Consider the following 27,887-nt stretch of genomic DNA (forward strand, 5'->3'; position numbering starts at 1 on the left):
GTAATCAGATTATATTAAGTGTAATGTGATAGATTATGTTACTAACTAAAAAACAAATTTCATGTAATTTGTATTCAGTGATGGACTACAATTTGTAAGTAATCTACCCAGCACTGAATTGTAATGAAAATGTAGGTAAAATAGGATGTTATGGCCGGAATTCGTGAGATTCACGCATTGACATAACCTTTATAACAACTTTCATAACATTATTTATAACTTCTTTTTTCTCTTCTGTTTAACTCAGTTTACCTGGACCGTGTGTGCGTGGGCTGACAGGGGAAGACAGAAGCGCGCATGGATCATTGACTCTTTGACTATTGAGGAAGAAAACCCTGGACCATTTCCATATATCCTAGGCAAGGTGAGCGGAGTTAGAAACAGTTACCTTTTTTGTCGTTCAAATCCATTTCATTTTTATAGCGTTTTTCACATTACATATGTGTACAAGTACTGGACTAGCATGATTATGTGAACATTTAAGTGTGCATGTTGTTTGTGTTTCAGATTGAACTTGAAAGGTCTTATTTAGTCAGATACCATCTAAAAGGTCAGGGTGTGGATTTAGAGCCAAAGGGTATTCTCAGTATTGATACAGAAGGTAATGTTTTAGTACATGGAAAGGTGGACTTTGAAAATAAACAAGGAATTAAAGTTATCAGAGTAAGTACTCCCTAATAAACAAATCGCATTGAAATTCACGTAAATACACTGCAAAAAAGGCTTGTACATTGACATGCGCTGGATTCAATTACAGTCAACATTTGAAGCAAAAAACACATCAACCAATGAAGTGGATACAAGGCTCGGGGTTCATATCCAAATATTGGACATAAATGATCAAGCTCCAAAATTTCAGCAGTCGGTCTATCAAGAGACTGTGGATGAGTCACACTCTCAAGGTAACCCAGTTTAGTTTGCCCTTCACTAATTTATTTATGAAATTGTAAAATTAAATGATTAGTTCACCCACAACAAGGCATTTGACTTTTTGGTAACACTTTAAAATACGGATCCTTCGTTACTGAATAACTACACAGGAACAAATGAGTAACACAATGTTAACAATCTAGTAACTACAGTTAACTAACAAGTAACTCTGATTAACGAATTAGTAAGTAATACTGTAGCACACAGATTTAAGTGGTAGTTCACTATTAACTAATCAATATCTACTATTTTTTTTAATACTTCCCAGAGAACTAATGATTTTTTTACAGATTTAAGTGGTAGTTCACTAATAACTAATCAATAACTACAATTTTTGTCATTACTTAATTTGTCATTGAGTCATTACTAGTTAGTTAACATGATCTTCACTTTAGAATACGGATCCAAATAATTAGTAGTTCCTATAGAGGTATGTAGTAACACTTGAGCCATTACTATTTATCGTGATTCCATGCTGTAGTTACGGTAACCCGAAAGGGTAGAATCATCTAATCATTCACAGGATATATATATATACACACACACACACACACACACACACACACACACACACACACACACAACTTATATATATATATATATATACATACATACATACATACATATCTACATATGAGCAAAGAGACATAAAAACAATTTTGAGAGGTAGGTTAAATAATAAAATAACTGGTATTTGGATGGCTGATGACTCAGTATGTTCCAGTACTCACCATGATGAGTCTAGTTATTCAAAGCCAGTCCAGAGGAATGCCGGAAAATCGGCCACAGGGTAAGTGTTCCAGACAAGTGCATTTATAAAAACAATTCTTAAAAATTATTTAGTTTATGAATAGTTCTCTAAAAGACAGCAGTGCATAGGCTAATTATTGACAGCTTTCCCAAATCATAAGTCTGCTACTACGCTATTACATATTTATAATTGCTGTACAGTATCTAGCAGTAATGTTAATCTAGTGCTAGTAATTTGTCCTGCATTAGTTATTAATTAGTTTTGCATGAATTGTGATTTTTTTTTTCATTATTTCTCTGGGAAGTATTGAAAAATAGTAGTTATTGATAAGTTATTAGTGAACTACGACTTAAATCTGTAAAAAAAATTCAGTAGTTCTTTGTGAAGTATTAAAAAATAGTAGTTATTGATTAGATAATAGTGAACTACCACTTAAATCCGTGTGCTATTACTTACTAATTCGTTAATCAGAGTTACTTGTTAGTTAATTGTAGTTACTAGATTGTTAATATTGTGTTACTCATTTGTTCCTGTGTAGTTATTCATTAACGAAGGATCCGTATTTTAAAGTGTTACCGACTTTTTTTTTAATGTCGTTGCAGACCACTATATAATATTTTCCCTTATTAGAGAAAATTTCTCTTTCAAATAATTAGAATTGTTACACATGACACATTTTTTTTTTTTTTTTTTTTTTTTTTTACTTATTATTTAAGTTATTACAAGATATGGGAGCAAGATTTTTAAAGGTGCCCTAGAATTTGAAATTGAATTTATTTGAAATTGAATTTATCTTGGCATAGTTAAATAACAAAAGTTCAGTACATGGACATGACATACAGTGAGTCTCAAACACCATTGTTTTCTCCTTCCTATTTAAATCTCATTTTTGAAAAACATCCCACAGTCGGGATCATTAATATGTACGCCTCCAAAAATTTGCATATACCAGCCCATGTTAAATGCCAGGAGGAACTGCGCAGTCAACAGTCAATTGTCAACAGGCGTGGTTAATGTTTATCTATAATCGGATACTGCAACAGTTTAATTCGAAGTTGTTAGTTTGCTCTGCCCATTTCACCACGGACTGTTTTTCTAATCTGGGACAATATCAAGCAGGCTTCTCTCAGCGTCTCATACTGAATAAGGGGGCAATTCCACCTATATTCCAGCAAGCGATAAGTAGTGATTTACTACGGAAGTAGCGATCAACTTCACATTGTTTCTCTTAGTAGGATGAAAATAATCTTACTTAAACTGTGATTAATATAAATACAGAAAGTGATCAAAGAACAATTCCTTTCCAATCGCCCAAGCTGTCAATCACACAGCACGAGTTTATCTGGACACTTGCCAAAACTCGTTGTGAAATCTGACGCTGTTACACTGCACAACAAAGCTCTTACTGTACTTACCTCATGTTTGCATTGGTGAAAGCATTAATGAGAGTACAGAAACTGTGTTGCAATGATAAGATCTTTTTTCACGCGATCAACAGGCTGTCATCTGCTCAATGCTCATCACTGCAACCTTTTATGTGATGGGAATAGATCTAAATACTTAAAAAACTTCTCACGATTCGTTAATCCCGATAGCTGTAATAGTAAAAACGTATAATAGCTGTAATGGTAAAAGTTTTCCAGATAGTTTCACATAATGCTAGATATTTCATATGCAAGCATGTCAGCCAATCACAGCAGTGGGCGTTTACACTTAAGTCTCACAGCAGTCAATCATAGCAGTGGGTGTTTACACTGAAGTCTCACACAGACACGCCCCTTCAAACAGAGTGTTCAAACCAGAGGCTAAAATCAGGCAAGGAAATATGCTTTTTATTTCTAAATTATTACAATTTTTGATCTAAAAAACATACTAAAATTATAAGGGCACCTCAGGAAACATTATAAAATAATAAAATAATCCATGTAATGGCACCTTTAATGAATAGCCCCTAAACAACTTATTTTGGTCGGTTTCTCACGCCCAGCTATTGTTAAAGAAACTTATAATAAAGTGTAAAGTTCTATTTTCTAAGTAAAAATGACCATGGTTATTAAACAGATAGGATCGGATTCTGTAATACAGTAGTAAAAACAGCATACAGGTTTGAAACAACATAAGGGTGAATAAATAAGGACTGGGTGAAATATTCTTAAATATTGAATAAATTCTTTGAGGGTGAAGAAACTACTTTACATTCATCTAGCACTTTTTTTCTAGGTGAAACAGTAGTGACAGTACTGGCATTTGATGAAGATGATTCAAGAACAAACAATGGAACATTTGATTTAACAATCAAGTTTGTCACACCAACACCAGACAATGTTAAATTTTATATTCAGCAGCAAAAAGATGTAAATCAGCAACAGCAACAATTCGGGCACGTTTATTTTAATGGGTGTTTGAACTATGAGGTAAGAAACGTCTCGGTTACTAATGTAACCCTCGTTCCCTGAAGGAGCGAACGGGAGATGTAACGTCGACGTGACAACGTAATTGGGATCACTTCAGAGAGCCCTATCAACTTCGAGTATCTACAGAACAAGCCAATGAACGTTGGCGTGTGTGAACGCGTCACGCGCCCCCGCGCGGGTATAAACAGGAAGCGGGCGCACACACACATTGTTTTTCGCTGAGGAGCCGAGATTTGTGACGGCTATGCAGTGATGGTCAGCAACGGTGGCGACGGGACATTACATCTGCCTTTCCCTCCTTCAGGGAACGAGGGTTACATAGCCAGCAGCCATGTCACCCTGTAGCCCAAGACTGGTTGCCCACTGAAGCTAAGCAGGGCTGAGCCTGGTCAGTACCTGGATGGGAGACCTCCTGAGAAAACCAGGTTGCTGCTGGAAGAGGTGTTAGTGAGGCCAGCAGGGGGTGCTCACCCTGTGGTCTGTGTGGGTCCTAATGCCCCAGTGTAGTGACGGGGACACTATACTGTCAAAGAGCACCGTCCTTCGGATGAGACGTAAAACCGAGGTCCTGACTCTCTGTGGTCATTAAAAATCCCAAGATGTCTTTCGAAAGAGTAGGGTTTAACCCTCTGGAGTCTGAGGTGTTTTCTGGGCACTGGAGGTGTTCTGACATGCTCTGACATTTGTGCTTTTTTCAGTTATTTATAAACATGTTAATGGCAAAGGTGTAAATTCACTCTATATAGCACAAACAGGGCTACCAAAATATGTGATCACCATGCATGTATATTTTTTTATTTTTAAGAGAATAATGCTTATGCGTGGTTATTGAAAAAATTAAAAATGAAAGTTGCTGAAAGAAGACCTCAAAACTCATAATAAATATGCATGAATAAGACTTTTGAGAAATGGATGTTCTTCCTTCGAGTTCTGGCTTCAAAATTATGTGAAAATAGTCTTGCTTTATCGTTCAGATAAAACAATACATTGATTTAAATTGATGTAAAACAGGTTTTGCTTGGAAAGCCATTATGCGAGTGGGCGTGAACGAGGAGTGGTTTACACCTTGGAATACAAAATGTCCCAGCCATTATGCATAATGACTCTGCATAATTAGCCATTCATTCAGGTGTGACTCTGACTGACTGAGCCACAATGCAAGGACAAAAAATTAGAAGAAGACTTATATTGACCATTTAAGATTTTGCTTACATCTATCTTGTAAATATGTTTTGCTATTTTATTAAAAAGGTTACAATTACAACAATAATTAAAATTTCAACAATATTTCAAGTGTACTCTTTCTTTGTAAAAAAAAAAAAAAAGATTATAGGCCTACATTTTAGGCCTATCTATGTATTCATTAGTTTGAATATAGCCAAAATTGGAACAGCTAACATCTTAGTTGATGACTTTATTTTATATATATATATATATAAAAATTGCTAAACAAAAGCTTATTTGATATATATATTCAGTATATTCTACAGTAAAAACTGTACTCAAATCTAGTCAACAAAATGTTGTCTTTCATTTTTCGCCTGACTGTAACGTTGTTTTTATGAAATATTAGGGCATATAAATGTTAATTTGCAGTTTAATACGTATTGCTTATACAAATAGCCTACATTTTATTTCAACATATTTCAGTCGATTTTTACTCATCTCAGTATAGTAATACAGTTTGCTAAAACATCATCATTCATTCACAAACGCGATTTAAATTTAAACTGTCTTTTTGCGAGCTGTGGTAAACAGCGCGCATCTCTGCCGTTCATTCATTAAAAACAGAAACCCGATTCACGTGAGAAGAAAAAAAAACTTACAGTATTCCTCAGCTCGCTCCTCGATATACCCGCACTTCTGAGGTACTTTTTTCATTATTGTTATTGCTCACAGCGCTGCTGAGACGGTGTTAAAGTAATGATCTGAATAAACTGATATGTGGGCGTTCACAGGTTTGCTTGGATTGCCTCATTCATTTGCGTTTGAATAGTGCGCGCTCTCCGTAGGCGGAGTCACATTACATTTGAATTAGCTCTAATGAGGTCGACTGGAATCGCTCTCTTTTAATACAGATTTCACAACATGAGAATATTTGTTTTTTATATAAATTACTTCATTTAAGAGAAGAGAATTCAAGCTTCATGCCTGTGTGACTGTATGCCTGTTTGACTGAGTATTCGCTGAGTTATTGTTCATTTTCGGACGCGTTTCAGAATGGACGACACTGGCAGATAGAAGGCAGAACTCGCATCACGTTTATTTTTCTTTATTTGGCAAAAAGCACAACACTTTGTTTTTATTGTGAGTATACACAAAAATAATACACATTTAACAGAATCGATTGATGTATGAAACTTGTTTTGTAAAATCAAAGTCAAAAGAGTATTTTGGGTCTCAATTCAACTCATAAGGAAAAAAGCGAGCAGATCACGCCGGCGTGATCTCCGACCTCTGAGGGTTAACCCCGGCATCCTGGCCAAATTTGCCCAGTGGCCTCTGTCCATCATGGCCTCCTAATCATCCCCAAATACTGATTGGGGATCACTCTCATCACTCTGTCTCCTCTCCACCAATAAGCTGGTGTGTGGTGGGCGTTCTGGCGCAATATGGCTGCCGTCGCATCATCCAGGTGGATGCTGCACATTGGTGGTGGTTGAGGAGATCCCCCCTTTTATGTAAAGCGCTTTGAGTGCCGAGAAAAAGCGCTATATAAATGTAATGAATTATTATTAGTAACCGAGACGTTCCCTTTCAGTCGCTCACGTTCGACGTAACGTCGACGTGACGACGTAATTGGGATCCCATGGATAACGCCACGGTTGCTGAAGGGGCAGTGCAACATATGGAATGTCACTGGGGTGGCTCCACCAGAAGGGGGAGACACACCGGACAGTGACGGCAGAGCAGACTCTGCCAAGGGAAGACACGGGCTCACCGCAGGGAGCTGGTCGTGGAAGAATACACATATGGGATCGCCGCAGGGATCGCACATATGGAACCCAGCCTAGCACAAGTTACACAAGCATACGAACACTAGGCCTGGCATCGGACGCTCCGCAACGTCCGACTGCCGAAGGGGTGCGGAGGAACTCACAGGGTTCGCCCATGGGGAACTCGACTGGAGTAAAAAGCGCACGTATTCGTTCCTAGGAAGGGAGTGGCGCAGCAAGCCGACACTAGAGTGGGAACTTCGGTGTTACCGGCTAGTAGAAGTGAGCACACAGGAAGAAACCGGCTCAACCCGTAAGCTATAAAACCTAGCGATCGTGTTAGGTGTCGCCCAGCCCGCAGCTCTACAGATGTCTGTCAGCGAGGCGCCGTGTGCCAGCGCCCAGGAAGAAGCGACACTCCTAGTGGAGTGGGCTTTCAACCCAGGCGGGCAGGGCACGCCTTGGGCTTCGTAAGCCAAGGCGATGGCATCCACTATCCAGTGGGCCTCCCTCTGCTTGGAGACAGCCTTCCCTTTCTGCTGGCCTCCGTAACAGACGAAGAGCTGATCTGAGGTCCTGAGGCTTTGCGTTCTAGGAGTGGGTGTCTCCTCGCTCCCCTCAGGAACCTGACGATCAGGTCATGCTTTCCCAAACAACACATCCCATCTGCACCAGGAGCTGTGACAGCTGTTGAAGGTCAGAGGTGACAGGTTAACACTTTGAGGTTCGTATGACTTCCTCATTAAATAGAAAAATGCTTTTAATGTTAGATAACTAGTAACTAGCTAGCTAGTAACTAGTTAGCTTCATTATAACTAGGTCGCTAGTAACTAGTTAGCTTCATCATAACTAGCTAGTGACTAGTTAGTGTCATTTTTATTGAAGCAAGCACATAGCCTACATGTTGCTAGCTAGTTAGCTAGCTTCATTATTTGATATTTTTTACTTTTGCGAATGCTTGTTAATGCTTATATTATCTCTCTTATGATGTTAAAGCAACTTAATTTCTTTTTTCATATTAGCCATAATGGAATGCCGTGACTGGAGTTTATGCTTCCTATGTCAGTCCGCCCTAAAGATTGAAAAAAGATCCCTCTTAAACCGAGGACCGTGACGTCGCACGGTATGGCGCAGCCGGGGCCCCACCCTGGAGCCAGGCCCGGGGTTGGGGCTCGTATGCGAGCGCCTGGTGGCCGGGCCTCCCCCCACGGGGTCCGGCCGGGCTCAACCCGAAGGAGTGACGTGGGGCCGCCTTCCCATGGGCTCACCACCTGCAGGAGGGACCGCAAGGGGGTCAGTGCTGAGAGGATCGGGCGGCAGTCGAAGGCGGGGGCCTCGACAACCCGATCCCTGGACATGGAAGCTAGCTCTAGGGACGTGAAACGTCACCTCACTGGCGGGGAAGGAGCCTGAGATTGTGCGTGAGGTTGAGAGGTTCCGACTAGAGATAGTCGGGATCACCTCTACGCACGGCTTGGGCTCTGGAACCACACTCCTCGAGAGAGGATGGACTCTTCACCACTCTGGAGTTGCCCATGGTGAGAGGTGGCGGGCTGGTGTAGGTTTGCTTATAGACCCCCAGCTCAGCCGCCATGTGTTGGAGTTCACCCCGGTGAACGAGAGGGTCGTTTCCCTGCGCCTTCGGGTCGGGGATAGGTCTCTCACTGTCGTGTGTGCCTACGGGCCAAACGGCAGTGCAGAGTACCCGGCCTTCTTTGGGTCTCTGGGAGGGGTGCTGGAAAGTGCTCCAACTGGGGACTCCGTCGTTCTACTGGGGGACTTCAATGCCCACGTGGGCAGTGGCAGTGACACCTGGAGTGGCGTGATTGGGAGGAACGGCCCCCCTGATCTGAACCCGAGCAGTGTTCAGTTATTGGACTTCTGTGCTAGTTACAGTTTGTCCATAACGAACACCATGTTCAAGCATAAGGGTGTCCATCAGTGCATGTGGCACCAGGACACCCTAGGCCGTAGGTCGATGATCGACTTTGTGGTCATTTCATCTGACCTGCGGCCGTATGTTTTGGACACTCCAAGAGAGGGTAAAGAGAGGGGTGGAGCTGTCAACTGATCACCACCTGGTGGTGAGTTGGATCCGATGGCGGGGGAGGAAGCTGGACAGACTCGACAGACCCAAGCGTACTGTCTGCTGGGAACGTTTGACCGAGTCTCCTGTCAGAGAGATCTTCAACTCCCACCTCCGGTGGAGCTTCGACCGGATCCCGAGGGAGGCTGGAGATATTGAGTCCGAGTGGACCATGTTCTCCACCTCCATTGTCGAAGCGGCCGCTCGGAGCTGTGGCTGTAAGGTCTCAGGTGCCTGTCGAGGAGGCAATCCCCGAACCCGGTGGTGGACACCAGAAGTAAGGGATGCCGTCAAGCTGAAGAAGGAGTCCTATCGGGCATGAAAAGCATGAAGAGTCTGTGAGTCCAGTAAAAACATGGCGCATGAGTGACAAGTCCACCACACTCGCTTTACCCAGACCCTCAACATCATCATGTGAACCATTTGATAAACTGTGTCTCTTCTGTGGTGAAGTGGGCAAAAAAAAGGAACTGAGGAGGGCTGCCACCCTTGGCTTGGATAGAAAAGTGAAAGAATGTGCTCAGGTGGTGGGTGACAGGCATCTATTGGCTGAACTAGCTGCTGGTGACATGGTTGCTATTAATGCTGTTTATCATCGTCCATGCCTGACTAGGCTCTATAGAAAAGCAGAAACTGTTGGATGTGACTCAACTGAAAGTAATGCAACTCAGGTCATCAGAGCACATGTCCTCAATGAGTTGCTCGAATACATCATGGACTATCGTTGCTCAGGGGAATCACTGGCAATGTCTGACTTGACAGCCCTCTATGACGAGCGCATTGCTGATCTTGGATTTCCAAACATCAAATGCAACACCACACGCCTTCGGAAGGATATTGAACGCCTGATTCCTGACATCAGATCAGTACAAATAAATCGTGTCTGGTCCATTGTATTTGATGATGACCTGAGCAAAGCTGTTGCTAACATGAAAAACAACACTTCTACCGATGTCTCCATCATCTTCAAAGCAGCCAAAATCCTTCGGCAAGAGTATCTCCCCATGAAGCATGCTTTTACAGGTGCCTTCTCAACTTCCTGTGAAGCTGATTCTATCCCTCCCATGCTGAGATCGTTCTTACACATGCTTCTTGATGGATCAGGTATTGATCAGCCACCTCCTGGACCTGAGAAGTTCCAGGCTGCAACATCCATTGGGCAGCAAATAATTTTCAACTCTGTAAGATGCAGATCCAAGAAACATGGCAGTGTTCCTCGTCACATAAGAGAGAGGGAAACACCAGCTTCGCTATATCTGGCAATGAAACTACACCAGCAAAGTGGTAGTAGATATCTGGTGGAGGCCATGCATAAAAGAGGAATGTGTGTCATATGACCACTTGAAAACATTTAGCATAGATATAGCGAATTCAGTGATCAGTCACTAGGAGCAGATTGGTGTCGTGGTCCCACCTCAGGCAGTCCACTGAATAAAACGGCCGATTTTGTCAAATAGGGTGTCAAATTTCGTTCAACCTACCCTCCATTAGATGGCAGACATGTCATACTTCATCCGCGACTCAAAAAAACGTCATGCTTCTATACAAAATCTTCGAGCTAGAGTGCATTGAATCAGTGCGAACAAAAGCGGAGCTAGTGTGCGAGTGAGCCATTTTATCAGAGCAATATTGTCAACGTCAGCGAGTATTTGCATTATATTATTATTATTATTATTATTATTATTATTATTATATCTAATGGCATCAATAAAGCTTACCCGCAATGAAGTGTTGGGTCTTCTATTCGTGGACCCTGATTATGAAGGGGAATATCTGCCTGATTCTGAAAGTGAAAGTATAGCCCTACACCAAGCACAAACGGTGAATCCTTTGCCCAATTTAGATGGTCCTTTACCCAATGTCAGTGGTGGGAACAATGTTTCTCGGGGTCGGAGTGTTCATCGCGAAGTTAGCAGGCGTGTTAGTGTTGTGGGGAACGAGGCGGGAGATTTTTACCGTGTGTGCCTCTCCACAATCGTGGCGACAGTATTGTGGTGGAGACTTTGTTTGTCTAATGCCACTGGGTATGTTAGACGAGGTCGAAGTATTCATAGGACAGTTAGGGGGCAAGGTGGAGGCAGGGTGGGGAGTCGCAATGACAATGACAGTAGTCCGAGCTGTGCACACTCGGCGCGTGCGCGAGGCAGATCTGGCCGTGCTGCTCCCAGCAGGAGCAGAGACGGTGTGACACTGGGCAGAGGGGCTATTATGCATAGTCTATCGCAAGCTGATGGGAATGCCGGCTTTTGAGTACTTGGCCAATGAGGATGATTTACTATATGTAGTAAATAGAAAATCTCTACAGCAAAAGGCCAACCGCTACTTGCATTCGGTTTGTTTCTACCATTTATTAGTAATGATTTACACAGTTTGTTTACTACTTACTATTTACCTGAGCATTCAGTATTGTGCAATATAGCATACAGAAGGTGAGGGACATTTTGGGGGGAAAGAAGTGCTGCATTTGATCATTTTATCATTTAAACGTGACTTTTCATGAGAATTCTATAATCCAAGATGGCCGCCACCATAATGACGTCATAATATGCAAATTAGATGGGGAAATGTAATCCCTACATAAACTTTGGGTCTTCCTTAATATTTCTCTAATTTACAGAAAGTCTCTATCTTTTATCACTTTTAAGATATAGCCTTTTGAAATTAAGATGTCAAAATCAAACATTTTAGGAAAAAACCTCCCACCTCCCACGAAACACTGTGTGTTTGGCATGTGTTTTTTAATAAAAAATTGCATACTTCACCTCCAATTGTCATGGTAAGGACAACATTATTGTTTTTTAGTCTTGGAACCTATTTTATTGGACTCCTTGACCCCAAAAATGTACACGTTGATACCAAATTTGTCATTATAGCTATAACAGAAGCAAAGATATGGGCCTCTCAAGTATGGTCGGCGGCCATTTTTAAAAAATGTGCGTATATAAGATACAAAATGTGATCTCACGTGTGTCTTAGGATAAATTTATTTCTATGGCCCTAAGGTACTTCCATACCAAAGGGGACCTTTGCATCATGACTTGAAGTCAAAAGTCACTTAACCTCCCTACTAAGGGACGGGCTGTCGTGAGGAGCACTAGTTCCGGGAACCAGGTCCGGTTGGGCCAATACAGCGCAACTAACAAGACCTGCTCCTCGTCCTCCCTGACTTTGCACAAGGTCTGTGCAAGAAGGCTCACTGGGGGAAACGCATACTTGAAGGCCCCGGGGCCAGCTGTGTGCCAGAGCATCCGTGCCGAGGGTCCCCTCGGTCAGGGAATAGAACAACTGGCAGTGAGACGTGTCTGGGGCGGCAAACAGGTCTGGACCACCTGGGGATGGAGTCGCCATTCTCCCGGTAGCACCTGCTGTCGTGAGAGCTCGTCGGCTGCACGATTGAGCAGGCCCGGAATGTACACGGCACGAAGCGACCTCAGATGCTTCTGACTCCAGAGGAGGAGATGGCGGGCGAGTTGTGACATGCGGCGGGAGCGTAGACCACCCTGGCGGTTGATGTACGCAACGGTCGCAGTGCTGTCCATACGGACCAGTACGTGCTTGCCTAGTAGCAGCATTTTGCAACCGCTCAGTGCAAGATGTACTGCTAACAACTCGAGGCAGTTGATGTGCCAATGCAGTTGAGGCCCCGTCCACAGACCTGAAGCTGCATGCCCGTTGTACGTGGCCCCCCAGCCGGTGGTAGAGGCATTTGTGGAGACCACAGAGTGCCTGGACACTTGTTCCAGGGGAACACCTGCCCGCAGGAACGAAGGGTCCGACCACAAGCTGAGAGTTTGGCGACAGTGCGGAGTCACTTGGACCCGGCACGAGCCTCTCTGCCATGCCCATCTCGGGACTCGATCGTGGAGCCAGTGTTGGAGCGGCCTTATATGAAGCAATCCGAGCGGCGTAACCGCGGCTGCAGATGCCATATGCCCCAGGAGCCTCTGAAACAGTTTCAGTGGGGCCGCTGTTCTGCGTCTGAGAAGGTTCGGGACGTGGTGGAGGGTTCCACGCAAGCCCAACCTTCTCGGCGGCCCGGGAAAGCATAGCCGTCTATTCTGGATCTGTCTCGGACAACGCTACACACCCCAAGGGGGGCAATGCAGCTGAGTCTTCATCTCCAGAGGACTGAAGCTCCCCCTCTGATGCTGCGATCGACATCTGATCATCAGCTGGAGCCCCAAAGGAAACGGTTGGCCGTTCCGGAGAAGGACCAAGACATTCACTAAGGAGCCCCAATGGCGACAGCGCTTGTGAGGCATGAGGGGCCCGCGGAGGATGACTCGACGGGGAAGCCCTCACGGTAATCCTCAGATCACCCTGGTCATGCACCGAAGTAGGTCTATTCTGCGGGGTAGAATAGACACTAGATCGGGGCATAGGCGAGGGGACTGCACCTCCCTTGAGGTAAGCGAGTCTCGATCTAAGCGCTGCGATAGTCATATTCCCGCAATAGGAACATGAACTATCCAAAAAAGCTGCCTCAGCGTGTTGAATGCCCAAACACGAGAGGCAACTACTGTGGCCATCTGCTGGCGCCAGGGAACGACGGCATCCAGAAACGCACAAGCGGAATGACATCTTGAAAAAGACGCGGTGTGAATGAACACGCGGGGAAACGCCCACCGAACCGACATACACACACACAAACACAGAACAATAGTGCTGTGAAAACATTAGTTGTGAGCTGCAGTGCTCGCGGCCACCGCTGATCGCGCCATCACACCAACACAAGGAGAGTCCTCTTCTCGTTTTCAAAGGCAGTCTTTTCCTGTAGAGTTCGGAAGTGAAAGCAAAAGCTCGGCTCCGAAGTGAAAGACAATGTGTGCGTGCGCCCGCTTCCTGTTTATACCCGCACGGCGGGGCGGGGGCGCGTGACGCGTTCACGCACGCCAACGTTCATTGGCTTGTTCTGTAGATACTCGAAGTTGATAGGGCTCTCTGAAGTGATCCCAATTACGTTGTCACGTCGAAGTTACGTCGAACGTGAGCAACTGAAAGGGAACTAATTTCTTTCATTGGTAATAATAAGCTACTTTTGTACCTTTACCTGTTATTCCTTTCAGATGGAACATGCATTGCTTTTTGTGCTTTATAAACATGTCACAATTCCTACACAAGAAATCTTCTACTAAATTAATCTTTTCCAGAAAGCTCAGAAATATACAATCCTGGTTGAAGCAAAGGACAAAGGGGAAAAGATACAATTATCAAGTACAAGTACAGTGATAATCAATATTTTGGACAAAAACAACAATCTTCCAGAGTTCTCTGGCAAAACAGTAGGTTTCATATTGGACTGGAAGTTTCCAAGTTTTGATGCTTTTTAATGGTAGACATATTGTTCTATAAAACCCAACCAAATATTTGACTTGTGTTTCAGGGACCTGGGAAGGTCAAGGAGCGAGAAACTGGGGTTGAAGTTCTGCGACTGCAAGTAACAGACAAAGACACCCGTGGTTCAAAAGCCTGGAAAGCCAAATACACTATCCATGGAGATAAAAAAGAGCAGTTCAAAATTGAAACAGACCCTAAAACAAACGAGGGGGTTTTAACAGTTGTTAAGGTAGGCATATGGTTGACGTTTTTATTGTGTAAGTCAGCGTGCCCAAAGGTTGAGTCAGTGTTGCTGGTTTAGGCTGGTTATGATGCTCAAACAAACAGAGAAAATGTTTCGATTGCGCCAGAACCAGTTTGCACTGAAATACCTTGTCGTTATATTGTTGCCTCTGCTGGGATTGGAGCTATTTTGACATAAAAAAAGATATGAAAATATGTATGCATACATTCATGTTGACACTTCTCTGAACTCTCTTTATTTTTCGGCTAATTCCAAACACCTAGCAAATGGACTACGAGGAGCAAACATACCAAAATCTATCCATCAGTGTGCAGAATGAACTTCCTTACTTTTCATGTAAGGTCAAAAAGCAAGTAGAGAATGCCAAGTGGGAGGTCGACGTTATACCCCAAAACTCTGGCATGAGTGTTGAAAACCTCTATAATACCATTCCAGTGACCATTTATGTTGAAGATGTCAACGACCCTCCGGTATTTATACCCCCTGTTAAACACGTTCACATAATGGAGAACATAGCAGCAGGAACAAGTCTTACAACCTTCACAGCTAAAGACATGGATGGAAGCCATACAAACACATTTAAGTATGAGAAGCTTATAATATGTGTAAAACTAATGCCACTGTAGTTTATTGGAGGTACAGGATCACATATAAACACAGGTGAATTCATCTGGTGTTTGTTTGGTTCTCAGATTTGTTAAAGGTAAAGATATTGATGGATGGATAACTGTTGATGCAAAGACTGGACTAGTATCCACAAATAAAATTCTGGACAGAGAGTCGCTGTTTGGGATAAACAGCACCTATAGAGCAACCCTATATGCTGTGGATGATGGTAAGATGATGGTTTTTAAAGAAATTAATACTTTTATTCAGAAAAGATGCATTTAATTGATCCAAAGTGACAGTAAATACATTTTTGTTGTTTTCTAAAAGATTTCTATTTCAAATAAATGCTGTTCTTTTGAACTTTTCATCAAATAATCCTGAAAAAGTTATCACTGTTTCCACAAAAATATTAGGCAGCACAACGGTTTTCAACATTGATAATAATCAGAAATGTTTCATATTAAAATGATTTCTGAAGGATCATGTGACACTGAAGACTGGAGTAATGATGCTATAATTACAGCGTTGCATCACATGGATAAATTGGAATATTATTGCTTATGCTACTGCTTTTACTGTATTTCTGATCGAATAAACGTAGCCTTGGTGAGCATAACAGACTTAAGAGAAATCTGACTGACCACAAACTTTTCAACAGTAATGTACCTCTTACTATTATAGATATTCTCATATTCTGAAGTATACCTGGACAAAGAAGTTATTTTACTTCATTTACAAACTTATTTACAAATTAAATTTAATTAAGTAATTAACCTCACAGAGCAGAACATTAACATCTGTCTAGCGGAAAATGAAGCTAGCCAGTTAGTCTTGTGTAACCAGACTTACGATAATGGCAAAGTCAGTGTCAGAAATGTTATGGTGATACAACTGTCCTCTTATCATAATGAAGAAAGCTAAGCTCATGAATGATCATGGATGGCATTATCGTGTTTTGTACTCCAAATTAATTTCTGTTTACCCCATGTTTCAAATTGGCAGGTGTCCCACCGCTGACAGGCACCGGAACTCTATTTATTCACCTGAATGATCAAAATGATAACGAACCAATGCTGGAAGTGAACACAGTCAGCATATGCCTGGATACAGAGCCCACAGTGGCCAATATCACAGCTGTAGACCTGGACCTTCCTCCATACAGTTCACCTTTCCACTATGAGCTTTTAGGAGATGCTAAGGACAAATGGAGAGTTGAACCAACCCATGGTAATGTCACCTTCTACTTCACTCATCCCAGTCCACCCTACACAATTCCTCACTCAATGTCAAATAATGCCAGAGATCTCTTAGAAAGACAGCACTCTTCCACCATCTCTTTGAGGTTGTGTTTCTGTATCTTTTAGCAGTAATACTAACACATATTTTCTCTTGAAGGCATAACGGTGAGTCTTGTAAAGGAACACAGTGTGTATTCAGGTCATCACCTCCTCCAGATCAAAATATCAGACCAGCAGGGATTGTCCTCCATCCAAAACCTGTCGGTCACAGTGTGTGACTGCTCTATAGCTCACAACTGCCATGTCAGGATGACTCGGATGGCTCAAATGGGACCTGCTGCAGCCTGGATCGTTGTTCTTACAGTTCTGATCTTCATAGGTAATGCAGTGATTTACAATTTGTTGATGGTATTAACAGTCCTTATAGATGATGAAGGATTTTGCAAACAGTTTCATAATACTAAAAACCCCTCATTCTGTACAAGTCAATCCAACCATTAAAGGTGTGGTAAAACAACAACAAAAAATGCTGTGGAAACCTATAGAAACCGTTTTTTGAATGACATATGCTTTAGTGGAAAAGTTTGTGCACTAGCGTACACTTATGAGAATCACGTTGATCCAGTTACATGTGACTCTTATCAATGACATACCTGTCACGCTTTGGCTGACGAAGCAAACGGACAAAGCTTGATTCCAAAATATGATAAAAACTTTAATGTACACAGGCAGGTGAACAGGACGCAATAGCGTTTATAACATAGACACAAATAATAACCGACAAGGGACTAAACTGAACCGTCTGTTTTGTCTGCTTTGTCATGCTCACAAAATGATCTTGCTCGATTGTGCACAGATTGTTTGGCAATCCCAGCGGGGTTTCATCTGCATGGATTAATCTGACTTGAAGGACTCATTGGTTATTCAGGGTCTCTCATCAGGGGAATATCCAACAGTATTGAGGTGAATATTAGTAGAACTTATAAGTCAACCAGGGTACTCATTACCATCTTACTGGGTCGCATGGTGTTTGTATGTGATTTCTAGGCCTAATCTTAAGAACGCTCACTGGTTTACCAGAGTATTGTGTTTGGTTGCGGTGATAACATTTGGACCTTCATGTCAAGTGGTGATTCTTGTTTCTTGTTCCTTCTAACACATGTGTTCATGTATATAAGAGAACTGCCCCTCGCCACCGTTGATGATGCTGGGTCTGTGACAGTCCATTTTTCAGTGTCTCATATACAACATTGGAGGGATATTACAAACAATGTGCAGCTCCTCGATACACTAGAAAACGGTTATTGTCATCAAGTCAGTAATAGACCCCTGTTGTGTACCTGTATTGGTCCACAGTAGTTTAGGACCTTTGCCAGGCTCTTGCTTCAGATCCACCCCAGGGGCTTCCATTCAAAATACTTTCTTGTTCAGTAACAGGATGGGAATTTCAGACCAATCCTCGGCCTCAGATGCTTGAACAGTCACCTCAAACATCTTCCTTTCTGCATATTATGTTGTGTGGTAGATGTATTGCCTGCTGTTGAACCTGGCATGTGGTTCACCTTCTAAACCTAAAGGATGCATATTTGCACATCCAGATTACATTCAGACATTCCAGGGCAGAACAGACCAATACTGTGTCCTTCCCTTTGGACTTTCTCTCTCCCCATACAGTATGTGATCACACAATGTATTCAGGTGGCATTGGAAGTTACCAATGCAGTGGGACGGCCTGTTGATTCTACACATCGACAAGCAGCCAACAACAACACACTGCACCTATTGAAGCATGTTGCAGCCTCAGGGCTGAAGATGAATCTGCAGAAAAGCTGTCTTGTTATTCATCAGTCAGTGTGTGTTCTGGGTATTCACCTGGATTCCAGTTCAATGAGGGCAACTCACACTGTGAACAAAAGGTGGTAGCAAGGTTCTAAGTTTCCAGAAATCTTACATCGAATTCCCATGACTGAACTACTTACTCAGCAGTCATTCATCTACTGTTGTTACACCTGCAGCCATTTCAATGCTGGTTAATAGCACTGAAGGTACTAGTGAAAACAGAAAATACCACATTTGTGTTTCTCATCGATCTTCAGCATTTTTTGCTTCTTGCAGACAGACACCTCCTGTCAATTAGAGCAATGCACATTCCTGGTCAGAGTGCGGATTCCCTTTCTCACTGCAGCCTGAGCTCAGTGGATAGGTGTCTCCACAGACCAGTGGCTTGATCAATTTGGGAGAGATATGTGATGGTGTCAGTGGACCTCTTTGCCAGCAGGACAATAACACATTGTTCCCTATAGTTGAGCAGAATCAAGTACTTGTTCAATTACAAGCCCAATCTCCTGCTATATGCTTATCCTCCTCTTCCACTGATCTGGGCCGGGTTTTCCGATAACGATGTATCTTAGCTCTTAAGAGCGCAGTCTACGTGCAACGTTACAAACGCTCGCAGCAATTCCACGAGCGTTTTCCAAAAATACACTTAACGTGAACGTGCAAGAACGCTCTCTACGTGCTACTTAAGAGTCGCTGTCCATTCGCGAAGTGCTAAAATAAAACCTTATATGGAATCGTATTCTGAACGTTTAGCCTTAATTATTAGGTTTAACCTAATAATCGTCATCTGTGGATTAGCAATCGAGACAAGTCTAAAGTCTACATTCAGGCGGAGATAGCCTACTGACAAAATGTATGAACAAAAAAACAAACAAGAAAAGATACCTTTCAAAAAGATGAAATTAATGTAGGCCTAATTTTAGAGGAGATAGAGCGAAACAAAGATGTTATTTTTAACAGATTTAAAGGACACCATACAAATAAGAAAAAAACACATCTGGGTGGACATTGCAAACTAACTGCAACCCGGGGTTATCAAAGATCAGGGAAGGTGGTCTGCAAGAAATGCCCAATACATGGCTGGTTTTCGTGCACGTCAGCAAGTCATTGACAGATTTTTTTTTTTTTATTCATCCATATTTTGCCCAGTCTTTGAAGCATTTTCCCACATTACTTCGTTCTTTTATGATTTTTTTTTTTTGTTCATTCATTTAATTTAGATGTGTATTTTTCTTCCCTTTTTTATTATTTAATTCATACATTCATTTAAACAAAAAACAAGTACAATAAAGTGTACAATAAAAAAGTTCAAGTGCTACTTAAGTTACGATGCTTTTGGGAAACAGACCATAATATTAAGATCAGTCGTACGATCGTTTTTACGAACTACTTAGGCTTAAGCCTGGTTCACACGGGACGATTTTAAAATTGTCGGCCAATTTTCCAAACCAGAGAGACCCCACACACGGCGATAAAAAATCACGGGTCTAACAGTTTTGGTCGTACAGTGTGTGGTGCGCAGCCACACGGCAAAATCAACACATCACACACGAACCGATTTGACTCCCGAGCATTTCCAGGTCAGACAGAATATCTCGCAAAATCCCTCGAGATCAAACGTAATTTAATACTGTGCTTACGAGATACTTGACAAAGTGAACATTTTGGCATACTTTAGTGTGTTTTTGTCCGTTCAAGCGTCAAAGAGTACTCAATGCAGCAGCGTGCTGTCTGAAGTGGCATTCTGTGCGCATGAGTTCTCTGTGTGTGTGCAGCCCTGGGCGGTCCTGAGACGTGAGCAGGAGTATGGGATGATTATAGTATCAAAAAGATTAACACATGCAAGCACACTTATTAATGAACTTGATACATGTTGTAGAAATGTTTTATCCATGCCTTTCAACTTGCGTGTGCAAAATTCAAATTGAATGAATGTGAAGCAATTTGTACAAATAGAGACAATTTTGTGAATACAAATGTTTTCCTTTGAATAAGTGTATCATAATTTGCACATGCAACACAGACGATGTGCATGTGTGGATCAGGTGACACGCATGCATTCATGCGTCTCCTCTGAGTCGATCTCATTTGATTCATTTGGATTTTGAGACTTTCTTTTCGCGGTTTTTAAGCATTTCACAACCCACACACAAACAACTACAAATGAATAGGTCTGGTGCTAATTATTAATGTGTGCACAACTACCCATGTATTTGACAAATTCACAAATGTGTGTCACTAAATTTAAACTAATACAATACAACTTGTGTGTGCAAAATCCAAAATCACATGAATGTGCAGCATTTTGTACAAATAGAGACATATTTGTTAATGTAGGCCAGAATTTGTGCATGCAACAAGTAAGACTGTGGATCAGGTGACACGCGTGCATTCAATGACTCATTTCTGAGTCGATCCTATTTGATTCATTTGGATTTTGAGACTTTCATTTCGCAGGTTTCGCCTTGCACGATCCACACACAGCTGTCTGAGAAAACCTGCTACCATTAGATGGCAGTATTCTGCTAAAAAAGACAATGGCAGCGTAATCAAGCGTTCTTCATCATTTAAGACGCTTAATGAGAGTGATATTGAAGCACCAAATTTAGTACACAATATAGTCCTACCTTATTAATAAAGCATACTTTATAGAGGCAAACAGATTAAATCAGATTATGAACAACACCCATAGAAAACCATTATAAACCGCTTAACGTGCAATCGTTAGTATGCGTTGCATGTTCAATAAGGTGTATTGGCTACTGAGTTTAAATATCACCGTCTTACTGCATTGAGTTAAGCTTTTTCTTTATAATATGCTCTATGGGAGGAAAACTATAGCATACAAGTGCCTACATGACCGCGACGCGTGGCGTTTCACGTTAATGGCATTTTCCTCCCTGTAAAAAAAAAACGTTGAAATTTCGCAGTTGCGTTCATATTACTTTTATTTGACTACACATAGTAGGCCTATACAAGCTTTGGAATTTGAAAATGTCTGTTTTTAAATGTTAAAGACGATTTTCGCACGATTTTTTTTCCCTTGACCCTTAAGCCATTTGTTATAGGCTATAGTCTTACTATAGCACGATGAGTTTTAACAATATTGTATATCGACATGAAATATTAATTGAAAATCAACTGGCCCTATGTGTGTGTAGCTGCATATTTATACATGAGAATGCTTTGACGCGCTAAGCACAGCTCGTGATGCACAAGGGAACGTCTGCCAATTTCACTAACTGCGTTAAAACGTATAATTTGTTTTAATTCAAATTACTTTTAATATTTAAAAACAGACATTTTCAAATTCCCAAAGCTTGTAGAAGGTTCCTTTAAGACTGACTTGCAAGTAAAATTTGGACAATACTTCCCTTCATGTAGCCTATTTACAGTAAACAATTATTATTTTATTCAAAAATTACTGTAATTAACCAAACGGGTTTTTGGTGACTTACTACAGGTGAATAATGCAAAATTTCACCTGACTCTCACTAGGAACGTACTACAACCTTTGGAACATTAATAGAAAAACAATTTACAGTAATTTAAAAAATTGTAGCCTTCTGTTCAATCGGGATATTGGCTGGACATACAGTAGGTTAAGTCAGTCTGCCCACCAGGCATTTACTAAAACCTTGGAAGTATTCATTTTAATGAATGACTGGACGTTTATATTTTTTGACTGTGAGTGGAATTTGCAGATGGTCCCTTTAGAAAATGCGGCGAATATCAAACCTAAAACTTACTTCACTGCGCTCTCGGACCTGTTGCTCTCCCATACACACGCAAAGTTAAACGCAACTGCAGAATTTCATGTTAAGCTTTTTCTTTTTAACAGGCTCAGGAAGGAAAGGGAAATGCCATTACCATGAAACGCCGCGCGTCGCGTTCATATAGGCTCTTGTCTGTAGGCTAGTTTTCCTCCCATAGAGCATATTATAAAGAAAAAGCTTAACGTCAATGCAGTAAGACGGTGATATTTAAACTCAGTAGCCAATACACCTTATTGAACATGCAACGCATCGATTGCACGTTAAGCGGTTTATAATGGTTTTCTATGGGTGTTGTTCATAATCTGATTTAATCTGTTTGCCTCTATAAAGTATGCTTTATTAAACGGGGAAGAACGCTTGATTACGCTGCCGTTGTCTGTTTTAGCAGAATACTGCCATCTAGTGGTAGCAGGTTTTCTCAGACAGCTTTGTGTGGATCGTGCAAGGCGAAACCTGCAAAATGAAAGTCTCAAAATCCAAATGAATCAAATAGGATCGACTCAGAAACGAGTCAATGAATGCACGCGTGTCACCTCATCCACAAATGCACATCTTGTTGCATGCCCAAATTCTGGCCTACATTAATACAAAACCGAGGTTTTGTATTAACAACTATGTCTCTATTTGTTCAAAATGCTGCACATTCATGTGATTTTGGATTTTGCACACACAAGTTGTATTGTATTAGTTTAAATGTAGTGACGCACATTTGTGAATTTGACAAATATATGGGTAGTTGTGCACACATTAATAATTAGCACCAGACCTATTCATTTGTAGTTGTTTGTGTGTGGGTTGTGAAATGCTTAAAAACCGTGAAAAGAAAGTCTCAAAATCCAAATGAATCAAATGAGATCGACTCAGAGGAGACGTCAATGAATGCATGCACGTGTCACCTGATCCACACATGCACATCTTCTTTGTTGCATGTGCAAATTATGATACACTAATACAAAGGAAAACATTTGTATTCACAAAAATGTCTCTATTTGTACAAATTGCTTCACATTCATTCAATTTTGAATTTTGCACACGCAAGTTGAAAGGCATGGATAAAAAAATTCTGCAATATGTATCAAGTTCATTTATAAGTGTGCTTGCACGTGTTAATCTTTTTGATACTATAATCATCCCATACAGGAGAGACAGCACAGGCTAATACTAATAGCTTCCTACTGTCCAACAATGATTTTTTCAGTCTCCTGTTAACCCTTACAACTGCTCCACCTCATCCATTGCTGGTTTAGAGACCTATTGTCTCAGATGGATGGGACAATATGGCACCTATTTCCGGAGAGACTGAAGTTGTGTGTATGGACCTTGGGGTTCCGGTTGTCACGGAATGGGTAGGTGGAAGTAGTGAGGACTCAAGTGCAGAAAAATAAGGCTTTATTTAGTAATATATATATATATAAAAAAATAAAATATAACACAAAACTACAACAAAAAAATAAAACAAAACTACAACAAAAACTCCCCGTGGGGGAAAAACAAGACAGGCATAAGGCATCCAACAAGAAACACGAGGGAACATAGACAACGAACCAGGGGTGCGTTTCCCGAAAGCATCGTTGGCCAACTATGGTCGCAAGTTCATCGCAATGTCCATTGAACTCTATTGGTAACGACGGAACTTGCGACCATAGTTAGCCAATGATGCTTTCGGGAAACGCACCCCAGCACAGGACTGCAAACACAGGGAGACTAAATAGGGAGCAAACAAAAGAGGGTAATGAACAAAGCAGGTGGGGAAGATTAATCAATTATCAGGTAACGAGATGGGAGGGGCTAGACAATGGACATGAGAGCACATGGCACAAGGAATACAAGACAAGCCATGTGCTCACAATAAACCAAAGTAAACAAACACAGGACAAACTGGGAATGCCAGAGCTCTGTCACCAACCCAAGATGTAACCCAAACAGAAGTGACAGAACTCTGACACCGGTACTGACTAAATCAATGCAAAATTCTCTGTATAGTCCATAAACACTCAACCTTTCCACTATGACTAACCATTTCTGGTGGTCTTTAACTGTTAATCGAACCACGGTTGAACCAAGGTAAACAGAAATTCTCTCGTTTTTCAGCAATGTGCTTGATGGTCCTTCTGATCTCCTGCAAGGCAGAAAAAAAAATGATTGAAATGGACGATGGCATTGGTTGTCTCATCAAAACAAATACGGAAAATCCAGGAACAGACTGCGTGGTAATTTCATCACACAACCCACAGTAGTGGCACTTCAGTAATATTTGAATTGGTGCATTTTATTCAGTTTTAGGAAACACTTTACAACAAGGTTCTATGTGTCAACATTATGTAATAACATGAAATAATGAACCGGTCTTTTACAGCATTTGTTCATTTAATGGTCATTTTTCTTTTCTATTGCTATATACTTTAATATGTAATTTTTTTCCTGTGATCAAAGCTGAATTTTCAGCATCATTACTCCAGTCTTCAGTGTCACATGGTCCTTCAGAAATCATTCTAATATGATGATTTGATGCTCAATAAACATCAATGCATTGTGGGATGTAATATGTAATAATACATATTATTTGTTAATGAAAAGAAAACATTTATTTGGATAGAAAGATTTTGTAACATTGTAAAGGTTTTTGTCATTTTTGGTCAATTTAATATGTCCTTGCTGAATAAAAGTAGTAATTTCTTTCAAATTAACCCAAAACTTTTGAAAAGTACATGTACTTGATGTGACATTTTTTGACAAGATTGAAATTATGCATAGTTCTTGTTATTTGAAGAATATAATTACAGTAACGTGATATGTGTAAGAAACACTGTAAAATAAAATGTTACCTCATTAACTTTATAGATTTGTAAATGCTGTAAAAACTATTGTTCATAGTACATGCTACCTACTTCATTAACAAATAATAATTAACCAAACCTTATTGTAAAGTGTAAAATATTGATAAGTGTAACTCATATTTATATAAAACATTTGTTGATGATTGTTTTAATTTAAATCATCAGGATGTCTTCAGAAAGGTTCCTTCCAGTATAGGCATTCAGAAAACAGATTCCTCTAACGTAAATGCCAGCTTAAAGTTGTCTACAAATGTAAATTCAAGCCACAAGCTCACATCACAAACCGTGAGTAACAATAAAACTCCTCATGTTTGTCTTCGGGGTTAATTAGAGCATTCTGGGAAATAATATTTATCTTTCAAAATTATTTCAAACATAAATAATATCATCTAACATTTCCTTTTCCATTATGCATGTTATGTGTATGATTAATTGTTCATGAGTAATTCAAACTGAAAAAAAATATTTTCAGTTAAAAGCAGTCCAATTTTATTTCTACTCCTTTAAAGTGAAATTCTGCATCCTGTTTGCTATCATAAACAGGAGATGTAACTTTTTAAAAAAATATCTTTTTGCTTCAAAATTTCCAGATGATACATAAAACACTGGAGGCTCCAAAGCTAGACTTCCCCGACCAGATGATCATACACTCAATACATAGGGTGAGTATTACAACCACAGCAAGTTACCAATGTTTTGGTCATTTCATTGGTTTTGTGATGGACTGTTTCTGCTATGTGTGTTTTCTAGAGTTCCACAAGATCATACAGAGAAAATTTCAAAGTAAGAATGAAGTGACAGTAATAATTAATAACATATGCAAACATGGGCTCAGCTCAGCCTTTCTTACATCATAATCTGTGTTTTTTTAAGCAGCGTTCGAGTATCAGATCAAGTGCTTTTTACGGCAATGCGGCTTACCTGAGCAACAGCCTTGCTGTTATCATCAACAAGGTGATTTTATGCTTCTTTCAACATAGACTACTAATCAGAGGATTGAACACATCTACTCATTCTTTATCATTAATCATTTAGAAGCTTTTAGAACCTTTAGATCATAAGAAACACGTCCAAATGTTTGACAGGATGGTCAACCATTTTCATTTCCCCCCCTCTCTTCTCTTCAGAAACTACTTGCTCTCCAAACCCGTGATGAGGAGTTTGTTGTTTATGAGCCGCACTGCTACGCGGATGAAGGACAAGCTATGGACAATGCTGAACTGGATGCACTCTCTATTCCAGAGAATGACTTTCATCCAGAGATGCTTATCAATCTGGACAACAGGTTCTGTCAACTAGCAATAATTTCCAGACCTGACCTAATGCAAAGGTAACAGTTATCTCAAGAAGTGTTGCAGATTTTTTGAAAACGAGATACTGAATGAAAAATTTCAATCAAAAATATTGATACAGAATATTGGATGATCAGCGATGCTGGGTCTAACATTCAGGACAAATGGAACGAGGGTCTTCAAAGATTTTTCTACTGTTTAATAGTATTAATGTTTTAGGTAAGCTCAGGTTTTTGGTTTTGGGTCCGTGTAAAAAATGTTTTGTCTTGTTTTCTATTGGCTGCAGGATTATACTTCCGCTTTTATTGTACTTCATTAACACTGCAACGAGTGGAACAATGATGGGATTTACATGGCATTGACTTTCTTTCTTTCTTTCTTTCTTTCTTTCTTTCTTTCTTTCTTTCTTTCTTTCTTTCTTTCTTTCTTTCTTTTTTTTGTGATCAAATTTTTCTAATGGCATTGACTTTCTCTTATAAATTCTTACTTTAACGTGACCAGGGGGGAGTTGAAGGGATCATACACTTCCACCAATCAGACTTCTTTTACCCGTGGCCGCCATTCGATTTTTGTTTTTATTGCGTCAAAAAAAGTTAATATGTCAAAGCGTCCCAAATTATCTGGTGCCCAGGGGAGGAAAAAAAGAAAAGAAGAGGAGGAAAAACGCGACAAAGACAAAGGTAATGTTACAGTAAAGATGATGTTAATGATATTATTTTGATGTTACAGAAAGATGATCAATAATGCCATTAGTCATTAGCATACATGGTGGTTAGCTAACGTTAATCTATAAATAACCAGCGCTATCTGCTAGTTCTAACCAAAATATTAACAGTCAATGGTTCTAACAGATAAGCCTAGCGCTATTATTATGGAAAATAGTAATATGAGTACCTTCCTCTGACAAATGTGTAAATATTAGTAATTTAAGGCAGGACCAAAAACACCAATAGAGCTCTTTTTAAGATCATCTTTTCATTTTTTTTATTCAAATCCTTGTAGTATTTCTGTGCCTACTTAAAGATACAAATAGATAAGATATATAAGATAGATAAGATAAGGTACTAATGTCTTATTTTGCACAGTGTTTCTATTGTATATAAGTTAATGTCACTTGTTTACACTTTTCATTTCGGGGGTATTAAAATGTAATAAGTAAGCCATCTATATTGTATTTCATATATTGAGTTCAATTTTTTTATTTGTTTCTTTAATTATTATTATTATAATTAGTATTTTGAATGTGCAATTGTTTTAGTTAAATAAAAGCATGTCTAAAACAAAGCTATTAAGTTTCTTGTGAGTATATGTACACTAACAGTGCAAGTACTGTACTGCGATGCAAGGGGGCGCCACTTAAAATCTTGCCTAGGGCACCAAATTGGTTAGGGCCGGGCCTGTGTCTGTACCTTAAATATGTTTAAATAATTGCTGACATTTAACATAAAAATAAAAAAATTCAGTGATGCTTTTATCTGAAATATAACTCATGTATAAAAATACATGGGCGGATGTGATAATGCAGTTTTTGTTGCTGATAAACATGTTTGAAGAGAATATCTACTGTGACTGTGTTATGCAAAAACCTGGGAACTGCA

At 40.5% G+C, this 27,887-nt stretch overlaps 1 protein-coding gene across 5 annotated transcripts in view; it reads left to right on the plus strand.

The window, feature by feature from the left end:
- cdh26.2 (cadherin 26, tandem duplicate 2) overlaps positions 1-27,573 on the plus strand; it is a 39,059-nt gene extending 11,486 nt beyond the window's left edge. Inside the window, exons 2-17 of one of the 5 annotated variants that reach the window (XM_081385793.1) lie at positions 248-364; positions 508-663; positions 758-902; positions 3,902-4,095; positions 14,268-14,399; positions 14,501-14,683; positions 14,962-15,281; positions 15,391-15,533; positions 16,310-16,534; positions 16,703-16,924; positions 24,252-24,370; positions 25,163-25,282; positions 25,588-25,659; positions 25,748-25,780; positions 25,871-25,951; positions 26,125-27,573. In XM_081385793.1, coding sequence (XP_081241919.1) covers positions 248-364; positions 508-663; positions 758-902; positions 3,902-4,095; positions 14,268-14,399; positions 14,501-14,683; positions 14,962-15,281; positions 15,391-15,533; positions 16,310-16,534; positions 16,703-16,924; positions 24,252-24,370; positions 25,163-25,282; positions 25,588-25,659; positions 25,748-25,780; positions 25,871-25,951; positions 26,125-26,331 — 2,469 coding nt within the window. In that variant the 3' untranslated portion in view covers positions 26,332-27,573. The remainder of the gene's footprint in view (positions 1-247; positions 365-507; positions 664-757; positions 903-3,901; positions 4,096-14,267; positions 14,400-14,500; positions 14,684-14,961; positions 15,282-15,390; positions 15,534-16,309; positions 16,535-16,702; positions 16,925-24,251; positions 24,371-25,162; positions 25,283-25,587; positions 25,660-25,747; positions 25,781-25,870; positions 25,952-26,124) is intronic. The other 4 variants (XM_081385794.1, XM_081385795.1, XM_081385796.1 and 1 more) reach the window with 4 other exon arrangements.
- Positions 27,574-27,887: the final 314 nt, after the last annotated feature.

The sequence above is a fragment of the Scardinius erythrophthalmus genome, assembly GCF_964197995.2.
Source record: "Scardinius erythrophthalmus genome assembly, chromosome: 15".
NCBI lineage: Eukaryota > Metazoa > Chordata > Actinopteri > Cypriniformes > Leuciscidae > Scardinius > Scardinius erythrophthalmus.